Genomic DNA, 14,262 nt, shown 5'->3' on the forward strand with positions numbered 1-14,262 from the left:
TTGGTTGTAGACAACCTTACATAACGAGGTTTAGTTGTAGACAACCTTACATAACGAGGTTTGGTTGTAGACAACCTTACATAACGAGGTTTGGTTGTTAACGTCCTGTTATAACGAGGTATGGTTGTAGACAACCTTACATAACGAGGTTTAGTTGTAGACAACCTTACATAACGAGGTTTAGTTGTAGACAATCTTACATAACGAGGTTTGTTTGTAGGCAACCTTACATAACGAGGTTTAGTTGTAGACAACCTTACATAACGAGGTTTGGTTGTAGACAACCTTATATAACGAGGTTTAGTTGTAGACAACCTTACATAACGAGGTTTGGTTGTAGACACCCTGTTATAACGAGGTTTGACTGTAGACAACCTGATTTAACGGTGTTTGATTGAAGAGATTCCGATATCTGATATCGGAGATCCTTACATAACGAGGTTTGGCTGTATACATTCTGCCATAACGAGGTTTTGTCGTAGACATCCCGATAAAACGAGGTTTGGTTGCAGACGTCCTGACACAACACGTTTTAACTGTAGGTTTGCTGACATTTTATTATGATTCATGACTTACGAAATCCTGATACATTGTTCAAAACTGGGTTGATTTGCTAATCAACGGCATACAACTCTTGTTAGACTAGGCCAAATAATCTAGTTAAGTGAGCTTCACCTTTGTAACCCGGATACTCAGAACCGTATACGGACTATATGACTAGTCTGTTTTCATATCCGGGTTGTTATTTAAGAATTAAATGTCAATATTTATATAAGTTAATTACGATATCGGGTATCGATGTATGGAAGAAAGAAATATCGCTATTACACTGATAAACTTTGATAAATCGAATCTGAAGACAGAGTTTCACCTTATATTTTCACATCTATTTTTGTTAAACAGACATTTATCTACACGCGAAGAAAACTTTCAGATTTTAAATTGAAGTCACTTTTGGCTTCGGTAGTGCCCTCTAAACAGTTGTGATAGATATAATAACAAAAACAAAAGCACATGTAGATTGCACCATTGAATACACAATATGTTATAAACTTTAAAGAAGACACTAAGTTCGTTTGACCACGGACTGTCAGAACTTCAGAAAGTCCAGGAACACTCATCATTTTTACTCACTTGAACCATACATCTGAATTCTCAGAGTTTACTGGATCCGAGTTCTTTGTTGTTGTGTACCCGGTCACGCCAATAAGCTAACGCTGACATTCAAGTGGACAAATAGGGTCCTTTCTGTGGTGTGAATACATACAGGGAAATCTACTTGATCCCGAGGACAACAATAAAGAGTTTCCTAATCGACTGGTCACGGTCCGGGTACTTCCCAATGCCGTCCATATCGCTATGTACATGAAGTGGACTTCCAAGGTCATGATCAACAGATCACTCTCCAACTCCGTCCCCTCACCTGTGCGATTTTTCGAACAATAATTTAACACCAATATGTATTGAATATCTATTTCGTTTGAATTCCATGTGTGAAGTATACATGCCTGTACATTCAAGTTGCCATGGAATTTTAGGAGCATGTTACAATGTTTGGTAACAGACGGGGATGTATATCTATTAATATGGCGTTGTCTCCATTTAACCCTACGGATTCAGATAACATTCACCGAAGCATTGAACAGCACCTCAAATCGGGCAGTGTGTAAAATGGCTTATTGGTCATCGTCGTCAGCATGACGGGTGCCATTCAATCTAATTAAAATATAGATGGTCAGTTTCACTATGTTACATATAACGTAGTGAGAATCACCTTCTAGGTTTTAATTAGATTGGGTGCCATTGGCCATTCCTTATGATAGATAATATGTTCATTTGAGCGAAGCTTGGAAATGCTTTCTATTGTGACACCAATCTTCGTTTGTCGAGTACGAATATGTTTTGAAAATCCTTCCTTTTGCACCCCATTAAACATCTTCATGTTAAACCTGTTCAATTTTCCATGAAACTTGTGGCGTTTTTTTGTGTGATAAACGAGCTGACATAGATGTAATCGCCATCTTAAGTTCTGAAGCGCCATGCAGACATTGATTTCAAGTGCGCACTTTTATATTTATAAACAATCGTGTGCAAGGGGGTCCACTATTGATTCATTTGGCATGAATATTGCCCCAGTATCGTCCAAGACTCGTCGACGCAGAGGCAGTATCAGCAGATCCCATACAATATTTATACAGATTAACTTTCCTTGGACTGATGGTACTTTCTGGGACTAGGCGAAATGTTAGAAATATAAAGGTTCTTCAAATTTCCAATACAAAAATCAAATATTTGTTTAATATACCAATTCCAATTTGTTCACAGCTCGGTGGTATTCTGGAAATATTGATGTCCTATGGTGACGTCAGAAAAAAGTGGTATTAAATATCTTGTCATGAGCGCCTCTAGCGACAATTAAGTTGAACTTCCTCGCCTTACAGCATTACAATGTTTTGGTTCCATAACGAGACCGTGCCGTTTTTGATCGGTCGAGATTGATAATGAAGATTATACACTTTATATATAGACGTAGTCTATTCTCACAGAAGTGTATATCGTAGTCTAGTATTAATACAATGTATAAGACCACTGTTTAAGTAGCTTACCTCCCCCTGAATTGGTATCGTCCGTAGTAAATCAGACGACCCATTCATAGCTTAATACTACGGCTGTGAGTAAACAACGTGGAAGCGAATTCGTACCATGACCAAGAAAAATGTTTTAGAGGAAGAGGCTAATGGCGAACTGACTGTGCCTCTCAATACAGATGAGATTGGGGCAAATGGAAAAGCACGTGCTAAATGGGATAGCAAATTACAATATTTTTTTATGGTGATCAGTTATGCTGTTGGACTAGGAAATGTTTGGAGATTTCCCTATCTTGTTCAGCAACATGGTGGAGGTAAACATTATATAATATTGACGTGTTGCCATATTCTATTGTTTTTTTAATTGTGTCTATTTTCCCACCATATGCTGCACTGTACATGTGTGTAAACTTGCATTGTTCTGTATACATTGTGATCATGTTTCGTGTGTAATTCTTGTTTCTATGACTGCGTGGCCAACCATGTGCTTGCCATCGAATACATATTGGTTAAGTGGCCAAATTTGGTCAAGAAAAGAATGTCGTTAATGAGGGGTTTTGTCGTGTAAATGAGAAGGAAAATGTAAATAGTCGACTCTCTTGTACGCGCCTGCTCGTGCGTCACGGTGAACCAGACACAGTTGTAAGGCGTACACACATGTATCGATCTGTGATTCTCAGTCTTCCTCGTCCATTACTCGTACGGTATACTATTTCCCGCGCAAAATGGAATGGTCACAACTAGGTCATGGTGAAAGGCGAAAGAAACTGACCGACAATTTCATTGCTAATAGCATGTTTGTTGACTTATTTTGCGAATGATTGAACGCGAGCGCCTGGCATAGCTACCATAAAGAGACCTCGTGGCAGCCCAGCCATGTATCGTGTTACGGCGGGCCATGTGCTCGCTTTCGATTTTCTGTTTTTGTTATTCACGGGAGGAAAGTTTCTATTTATAAATATTTATGCCGTGGTCATTGCGTAAAACAGCAGAAGAATGTCTGGGAAAGGCTAGAATCCTTGGTATACAGAAGAACGGATTCTATTCCTGGTTTGGACGGCGATAAACATACGTACATACCCAAACAATAGACGTAGACTCAAGTGTATATTCACGAATTCCAGGCGAAGTTCTCATTATTTCTACGTTACTCACACCTTAGTTTGGAATACAAAATAGTTTGAATCACTTTGAAACTCGTTATAGAGGCCCCCACAACTATTAACTCCTAAGCTTACGTTAATATGTTATTGTACACAATAAAACAGGTTGATCCTTTGAGGTCAGTACTACTAGAGGTCAGCATTGGGATAACAAAACGCCAGATTTGTTATAGTCGAGGGATTAACCTCTAAGTGCCCTACCCTACGTTGTTGTCTTGGTACGTGTGCTATACGTTTTTTTATGCGGGTATTTAAATAGGTTTATGTTTTGTCTTTATCCTCAATAACCCTGAGCTGGTCGCCAGTAAATAATTCCGGTTACGGGCGATTGGCTTCGACAGTATAATACATTTTACAAGTGCATTGATAATGTTTTTGTGACGTGAGTGCGTAATTTGACAGTGTCATCGTAATGTTTTGATGTTCTATTGGCTTCATTGGACATGTCATTTAGAAAGGTGTCTTCAATCACGGCCGATCTGTCTCGTTGTTTTATCTATTTTATTACATACAAGCTATCCCAATGTATTCACCTATTTGTTCAGTTTATTTTGAATTGAAACACAGAAACTAACGTGTTATCAGATGAATTACGATGTAAACACAGTTGAGGTTTGTGGTACCGTTTTATTTCAGGCTTGGCAAGGATCAATACATCTGGTACAAAACTTTTGTCTTTTATAAACGGGGTTGCATCAGCTTATGAGATTGTCTATTTATAAACCAGATTTATAATGAGCGTCGTGCTAAATGCATGTAATTACTGCCATATTGTAGGTCAGGAGCACGCTTAGTGGATCTGTTTTGACGCGGAAATCACGAAGCAACATTTTGCTATTAAAAGAATCCCAATACAGGAAAGTCAGGCGACAAGTACTGGACTAGGTTTAGTTACAACCTGACCGACATCTAGTATTATTCAATATGTTGGTTATGCAAGTTAAATTCTCACGTTAAGCCGTTTTGTAGGCGACAGATATGTATAGGTTTTCAAAACACAAATATTGGGCTATGGAATAATAGTTTATTGTTTATTGCGAGTGATCATTTTCGTAGGTTCCCAAAACAGTATAACGAGTACATATGTAAACAACAAACGTATTGTAATTATTATAAACATGTTATTGTTGGGGAAAACGAAATTAATTAAATAATAAACAAAAGCACTACAACATGAAACACGAAATTTATCACAATAGTACTTCAACAAAACACAATGACGGAACAATGAAAGTTACAAAAGCGACAGTGTAAAGTCTGGAGTGATATACATTTAGTAAACAGTAATGCTGCGATTAAACCTTTCAAACTGTAATACGATAAGGAGACTCAACCATCAACAACAATGTAACTTTGTAACAATAAACGGTACAGACATCAACAATGTAACTTTGTAACAATAAACGGTACAGACATCAACAATGTAACTTTGTAACAATAAACGGTACAGACAACAATGTAACTTTGTAACAATAAACGGTACAGACAACAATGTAACTTTGTAACAATAAACGGTACAGACAACAATGTAACTTTGTAACAATAAACGGTACAGACATCAACAATGTAACTTTGTAACAATAAACGGTACAGACATCAATGCAACTTTGTAACAATAAACGGTACAGACATCAATGCAACTTTGTAACAATAAACGGTGCAGACATCAACAATGTAACTTTGTAACAATTAACGGTACAGACATCAACAATGTAACTTTGTAACAATTAACGGTAAAGACATCAACAATGTAACTTTGTAACAATAAACGGTACAGACATCAACGATGTAACTTTGTAACAATAAATGGTACAGACAACAATGTAACTTTGTAACAATAAACGGTACAGACAACAATGTAACTTTGTAACAATAAACGGTACAGACATCAACAATGTAACTTTGTAACAATAAACGGTACAGACATCAATGCAACTTTGTAACAATAAACGGTACAGACATCAACAATGTAACTTTGTAATAATAAACGGTACAGACATCAACAATGTAACTTTGTAACAATTAACGGTAAAGACATCAACAATGTAACTTTGTAACAGTAAACGGTACAGACATCAACAATGTAACTTTGTAACAATAAACGGTACAGACATCAACAATGTAACTTTGTAACAATAAACGGTACAGACATCAACAATGTAACTTTGTAACAATAAACGGTACAGACAACAATGTAACTTTGTAATAATAAACGGTACAGACATCAACAATGCAACTTTGTAACAATAAACGGTACAGACATCAACAATGTAACTTTGTAACAATTAACGGTAAAGACATCAACAATGTAACTTTGTAACAATAAACGGTACAGACATCAACGATGTAACTTTGTAACAATAAACGGTACAGACATCAACAATGTAACTTTGTAGCAATAAACGGTACAGACATCAACGATGTAACTTTGTAACAATAAACGGTACAGACATCAACGATGTAACTTTGTAACAATAAACGGTACAGACAACAATGTAACTTTGTAACAATAAACGGTACAGACATCAATGCAACTTTGTAACAATAAACGGTACAGACACCAACGATGTAACTTTGTAACAATAAACGGTACAGACAACAATGTTACTTTGTAACAATAAACGGTACAGACATCAACAATGTAACTTTGTAACAATAAACGGTACAGACATCAACAATGTAACTTTGTAACAATAAACGGTACAGACATCAACAATGTAACTTTGTAACAATAAACGGTACAGACATCAACAATGTAACTTTGTAGCAATAAACGGTACAGACATCAACGATGTAACTTTGTAACAATAAACGGTACAGACATCAATGCAACTTTGTAACAATAAACGGTACAGACATCAATGCAACTTTGAAACAATAAACGGTACAGACATCAACGATGTAACTTTGTAACAATAAACGGTACAGACAACAATGTAACTTTGTAACAATAAACGGTACAGACATCAACAATGTAACTTTGTAACAATAAACGGTACAGACATCAACAATGTAACTTTGTAACAATAAACGGTACAGACATCAACAATGTAACTTTGTAACAATAAACGGTACAGACATCAATGTAACTTTGTAACAATAAACGGTACAGACATCAACAATGAAACTTTGTAACAATAAACGGTACAGACATCAACGATGTAACTTTGTAACAATAAACGGTACAGACATCAACAATGTAACTTTGTAACAATAAACGGTACAGACATCAATGTAACTTTGTAACAATAAACGGTACAGACATCAACAATGAAACTTTGTAACAATAAACGGTACAGACATCAACGATGTAACTTTGTAACAATAAACGGTACAGACATCAACAATGTAACTTTGTAGCAATAAACGGTACAGACATCAACGATGTAACTTTGTAACAATAAACGGTACAGACATCAATGCAACTTTGTAACAATAAACGGTACAGACATCAATGCAACTTTGAAACAATAAACGGTACAGACATCAACGATGTAACTTTGTAACAATAAACGGTACAGACAACAATGTAACTTTGTAACAATAAACGGTACAGACATCAACAATGTAACTTTGTAACAATAAACGGTACAGACATCAACAATGTAACTTTGTAACAATAAACGGTACAGACATCAACAATGTAACTTTGTAACAATAAACGGTACAGACATCAATGTAACTTTGTAACAATAAACGGTACAGACATCAACAATGAAACTTTGTAACAATAAACGGTACAGACATCAACGATGTAACTTTGTAACAATAAACGGTACAGACATCAACAATGTAACTTTGTAACAATAAACGGTACAGACATCAACAATGTGACTTTGTAACAATAAACGGTACAGACATCAACAATGCAACTTTGTAACAATAAACGGTACAGACATAAACAATGTAACTTTGTAACTTTGTAACAATTAACGGTAAAGACATCAACAATGTAACTTTGTAACAGTAAACGGTACAGACATCAACAACGTAACTTTGTAACAATAAACGGTACAGACATCAACAATGTAACTTTGTAACAATAAACGGTACAGACAACAATGCAACTTTGCCACAATAAACGGTACAGACATCAACAATGTAACTTTGTAACAATAAACGGTACAGACATCAACAATGTGACTTTGTAACAATAAACGGTACAGACATCAACAATGCAACTTTGTAACAATAAACGGTACAGACATAAACAATGTAACTTTGCCACAATAAACGGTACAGACATCAACAATGTAACTTTGTAACAATAAACGGTACAGACATCAACAATGCAACTTTGTAACAATAAACGGTACAGACATCAATAATGTAACTTTGTAACAATAAACGGTACAGACATCAACAATGTAACTTTGTAACAATAAACGGTACAGACATAAACAATGTAACTTTGTAACTTTGTAACAATAAACGGTACAGACATCAACAATGTAACTTTGTAACAATAAACGGTACAGACAACAATGTAACTTTGTAACAATAAACGGTACAGACATAAACAATGTAACTTTGTAACTTTGTAACAATAAACGGTACAGACATAAACAATGTAACTTTGTAACTTTGTAACAATAAACGGTACAGACATCAACAATGTAACTTTGTAACAATAAACGGTACAGACATCAACAATGTAACTTTGTAACAATAAACGGTACAGACATCAACAATGTAACTTTGTAACAATAAACGGTACAGACATCAACAATGTAACTTTGTAACAATAAACGGTACAGACAACAATGTAACTTTGCCACAATAAACGGTACAGACATCAACAATGTAACTTTGTAACAGTAAACGGTACATACAACAATGCAACTTTGTAACAGTAAACGGTACAGACAACAATGCAACTTTGTAACAATAAACGGTACAGACATCAACAATGTAACTTTGTAACAATAAACGGTACAGACATCAACAATGTAACTTTGTAACAATAAATGGTACAGACATCAATGTAACTTTGCCACAATAAACGGTACAGACAACAATGTAACTTTGTTACAATAAACGGTACAGACAACAATGTAACTTTGTAACAATAAACGGTACAGACATCAACAATGTAACTTTGCCACAATAAACGGTACAGACAACAATGTAACTTTGTAACAATAAACGGTACAGACAACAATGTAACTTTGTAACAATAAACGACACAGACAACAATGTAACTTTGTAACAATAAACGGCACAGACAACAACAATGTGACTTTGCCACTATAAACGGTACAGACAACAATGTAACTTTGTAACAATAAACGGCACAGACAAGAATGTAACTTTGTAACAATAAACGGCACAGACAACAATGTTACTTTTGTAACAATAAACGGTACAGACATCAACAATGTAACTTTGTAACAATTAACGGTACAGACATCAACAATGTAACTTTGTAACAATAAACGGCACAGACAACAATGTAACTTTGGTACAGACAACAATGTTAATGAGCCTTGTAACCATGAAACAAAAACAGTATATCGTATGAAAACTGTTAAAATGTGAACAATGTATCAACAATAGTAATGAAGCACGTGTTAAGTCTGTATCAGTCGTTGACCCGATTCCAGTCATCAATAAGCTCACTCTTACATATAGGTCAGTCTGCAGGCTACTGCTGTCCGTGTCTGATCGATCGTCTGGTCCGCTGACCGCCCATATAGACGACATCTCGACCGTACACGTGCCCTCTAGTGACCTTGGCAACCACAACTGATACAGCAGACGACAGTTTGGGATATGAAATAATTGTTAGTGGCCCTAACCCACGTGGGAGGTTACTTTATTATCGGGTTACACCGGACTGTCCGCTTGGACAGGAGCGGTCATATTTCAACTGGCGCCATTCCACAAACATGGATGTCCTCGTTTTACAAAGTCTGAATAGCCGTTAAATTAAAATTAAACAGGTATCCTGCCAACAGATAAGGAAAAACAACACTTCTTTAGTTAACACAGTTATACGTGAAAACAACATGGACCTGCTCTTGATATCTGCTACTGTACAACTCGCCTATTCGTCAGTCGATGACGGGACGTATTGTTATTTTTTCTTATCATCGCTCATGTAGTCTTTATTTAATTGATCTTGAGAATTTGATATACAATATAAATTTTCTACACAAAAACACAGTTTGAAAACGTTCGCCTATCATATCTCATTTATTCTCGGTGAACAATGTTTGTCCAGAAGATGATTTCCTTTCAATTTCACCTACGTTAACATAGGCGGAGTAATGTGTTCTAAAACCTAAGTCTCCTACCCAACTACGGAATCATTGTCCTTTGTTTATCAATCCTTCTAATTTTCTATCCATGTTTGGGTTGAGAATTTCGAATGTCTAATGCGGAATTTGAATGAGCTGTTTATAAAGATATGGAATTTGTATTTTGTTGTGTCTACCGATATTTTCATCAGAGTAAAACCTTGTTGTTATTCCAACAGCATTTTATTAACACATAAAGCTTTGGAAGGAAGAGATATTTTATGTATTTATATATATCGTAGTTTCCCAACGACATTTACAAATTGATATACATCAAGAATGTTTCATTTTTCGGAAACTCTTAATCAGCTAAACTGAAAAAGTTGTGATGGTTTCATCAACTCAATCACGCCCAGATGTCATTCTTTTAAATTATGTTTATCATTAAGTCAGCGTCGTTTTTAACCCATTGGTTTCATTGCTTAGTCTTTATAGTGTCGCCGCCTTGTTTAAGCTTAACTAGTTATATTAGTGCATTTGAATAAAACAAATGCTAGTAACATAAACATGTTCTTATAACTGGCCCCGATTTCATCAATGTTCACCAACTCCTACCACGTGGAAACATTACAGAATTTAAGGGGAGACAATCTTGGGTAAGGTACCTTCCTTTAATTTAATGGACAATTTTATGTTAAGGAATGTTCTTAAGTTAAGAATTATTAATCTCATACATTATTCAATTACGCAATTAAAAATGAACTTATTTCATTGGCTAAATTTATTGTTGATATAGATGAGATAATAATTCACAATACTGATGTCCATCCTGTTTTACCATGTATCATTGTTATCCATTTGTTAATGTTCATATTCTCTGCACTGTTTACGAGTATAAGCAGTTGTCATTGTCATTGATGAAATTGGCCCTTGGTAAAAGTATTGAATAGTAATCCACATTAATTAGTAAAAGTAACATTGATAAGTGAACAAGTGAAGTTCGTAACCGGAGATTCCGACAAGTCATAGTGCATAAGGAAGAATTTTGATGGGTGGTTTACCAAACGTATTGCCTGAGTTGTCCACTTCATGACATTGTATGTGATTCGATTGTCATCTTGTGTCATCACTGTAGGTTATATTACTTGATTATGTGACGTGTTTATTCACTGATTAACAGGGCAGTTACATGGTCATTAAGGAGATTAAAGACCAAGAGAGCCTTCTCATCGGCGACGCCTACATCCGACGATATATATAACGTAAATAACCACAAATCAAGTTTTTTCGGCATTCTTTTGGTCCCGGATATGACGCGACAGGTGGCGTTACTGGTCAATATGAAGTATGTGATTGGTCAATGTAGCGGTAAATGCAAAATGCAGATATGCAGTTAAAAACGAAACATAAGTTAAGATTGAATGCAAGCTGAATAAGTGGATTTATCTTTTCAAATGACACATTAATGAAATTATATTCCTGATTCAAATACAGTCTTATTATCACCAAAAATGATTCAAACTGATATAATTGTGTTATCCGTGCTGAAGCAATTATTTCACCATCAGTTTTAGATTATAACCACCAGCATTAAAACTATGCCGTTTATATTTTTTAAAGATATTTCTTGTCTTCTGATGATTTTCATTCGTGTCATTGTCAGCAGTCCAAATAGGCATGTGGGATGCAGTACTATACGATTACCGTGTGTGTCTCCTCCTGTGGGTTCGTGCTTAAACGGATTGTTTAGTCGGTTCGCTAAGTACTCTATAATGCCGCATTAATGGCGACAGTAAGCTGAAAACATGTTCTGTAATATACAGACCATTCCTGTGTTAAAACGGCCTACGACACTCACTTTGTGTTTTCAAATCCGATTGTAAATTGGGTCAACCGGTGCTTGAAAATATTATTCTCATTTCGTTTCGAACTTTGAAAGAGTGAAACGCAAATGTGATTTCAGACCTCCATACAAATCGTCCGTCGTCTGTCGTCCATCTGTAAACAATCATCGTTATCGCTGTTTCTCAGACAGTTATTGGGGGTCTTTCTCAAATTCTATGTATAGGTTTCTTTTGTCCCTAGATGTGTATATTTTATTTTGAGACTGATCGGAAAACAAGGTGGCCGACAGGTAGTCATTTTGTATTTTGACATTTGAAGATTGTTATCGCTATTTTTCAGAAGTTCTTGATAGATCTTTCTTAGATTAAAAAAAAAAAAAAAAAAACACAAAAAAACCCTGGTTGGTCGGTTTCCATTCGTCCCCAGTTGTGCATATTTTATTTTGATACTGATCGAAAAACAAAATGGCCGACATATGGCCATTTTGAATTTTAACATTTGAAGTTAGTTATCGCTATTTCTCAGAAAGTTCTTGATGGATCTTTCTCATATTTCAGATGTATGATTCCTTCAGTCCAAGTTGTCCATATTGAGACTGATTGGAAAACAAAATGGCCGACAGGCAGCCGTTTTACATTTGAAGTTATCGCTATTTTTCAAAAAATTCTTGATAGATCTTTCTTAGATTTCAGATATAGGTTCCCTTTTGTGCCAATTCAACTTTGGGTCTGGTTGGGAAAACAAAATGGCAGACAGCCAGCTTGGATTTTGACAGTTGAAGTTTGTTGCCGCTATTTCTTGAGAAGTACTAGAAGGATATTTCTTAATCTTCACATGTAGGTTCCCATTGGCACAGATTATAGAAACTAAGGATCGATGGCTCGATACTGGCTTCTTACTATGGGCTCTTGAGTCTGGAGTAGACTACCAGAGCCAGATATTCTAGGATGAGCCTGATTTCTGACGCAGAAGTCGGTGGGATTAGATAACCTGGTTTCATAGGTTGATATCCCAGACCAAGGATTACAATATGGTGCGGCCTACTACCGCAAGTGGTTTGTCAGCCAAGCATTGGTCGATAGATCAGAAGACAACAATAGTCAAACTGTTACAGTTCTTTACATTGTCTCAGAGGTTGCTTATTGTGAATTTACTGCTATGTCTGACAGCTCACAATATCGAAAACGGACTGCATATAGGAAACGCAACTCCAGTTCCGTTTATTTGCGGCTGTGCTCACTATAGAAGCCAATCGGTCACACTGTTGAGATCTGTGCTGACTGTAGAAGCCAATCGGACTCACTGTTGAGATCTGTGCTAACTGTAGAAGCCAATCGGACTCACTGTTGAGATCTGTGCTAACTGTAGAAGCCAATCGACACACTGTTGAGATCTATGCTAACTGTAGAAGCCAATCGGACTCACTGTTGAGATCTGTGCTAACTGTAGAAGCCAATCGACACACTGTTGAGATCTGTGCTAACTGTAGAAGCCAAACAGACTCACTGTTGAGATCTGTGCTAACTGTAGATCTGTGCTAACTGTAGAAGCCAAACAGACTCACTGTTGAGATCTGTGCTAACTGTAGAAGCCAATCGGGCATACTGTTGAGATCTGTGCTAACTGTAGATCTGTGCTAACTGTAGAAGCCAATCGGACTCACTGTTGAGATCTGTGCTAACTGTAGAAGCCAATCGACACACTGTTGAGATTTGTGCTAACTGTAGATCTGTGCTAACTGTAGAAGCCCAATCGACACACTGTTGAGATCTGTGCTAACTGTAGAAGCCAATCGACACACTGTTGAGATTTGTGCTAACTGTAGAAGCCAATCAGACACACTGTTGAGATCTGTGCTAACTGTAGAAGCCAATCGACACACTGTTGAGATTTGTGCTAACTGTAGATCTGTGCTAACTGTAGAAGCCAATCGACACACTGTTGAGATTTGTGCTAACTGTAGAAGCCAAACAGACTCACTGTTGAGATTTGTGCTAACTATAGAAGCCAATCGGACACACTGTTGAGATTTGTGCTAACTGTAGAAGTCAATCGACACACTGTTGAGATCAAAGTTAAATGTCCGATCTAGATTATTTCCTGGAGGTTAATTAAAGTCCTCTTTGCTTTTAGTAATCAGCAAACCCCCAGATTGATATTGGAGAAAATGATACTTAATTCATACTAATTGCAATTAAAAGCAATGTTATATCCAACTATTTACCGATGCGATGACGTCATAGATTAAGCAGTTGATACTTAAACCTGTATTTAACTCTTTGTTTGGCCGATTAGTAAACAACCTACATATGTTGTTGGATCCTCATTGATTTCAAGTTTAAATTCAGTAATACTTGAGTATTAATTCAGAGAGCTGCATCCAGGGTAATAAATTCTATATTCAAGTGTGTTGAATTCCGATCTATG

General features: G+C 36.3%; 1 protein-coding gene across 1 annotated transcript in view; it reads left to right on the forward strand.

Annotated features, from left to right (window-relative positions):
• Window positions 1-2,675: 2,675 nt before the first annotated feature.
• Window positions 2,676-14,262, forward strand: part of LOC117337452 (sodium- and chloride-dependent transporter XTRP3A-like) — a 68,210-nt gene continuing 56,623 nt past the window's right edge. The window contains exon 1 of the mRNA XM_033898441.1: window positions 2,676-2,902. Coding sequence (XP_033754332.1) covers window positions 2,704-2,902 — 199 coding nt within the window. The 5' untranslated portion in view covers window positions 2,676-2,703. The remainder of the gene's footprint in view (window positions 2,903-14,262) is intronic.

The sequence above is a fragment of the Pecten maximus genome, chromosome 11 (assembly GCF_902652985.1).
Source record: "Pecten maximus chromosome 11, xPecMax1.1, whole genome shotgun sequence".
NCBI lineage: Eukaryota > Metazoa > Mollusca > Bivalvia > Pectinida > Pectinidae > Pecten > Pecten maximus.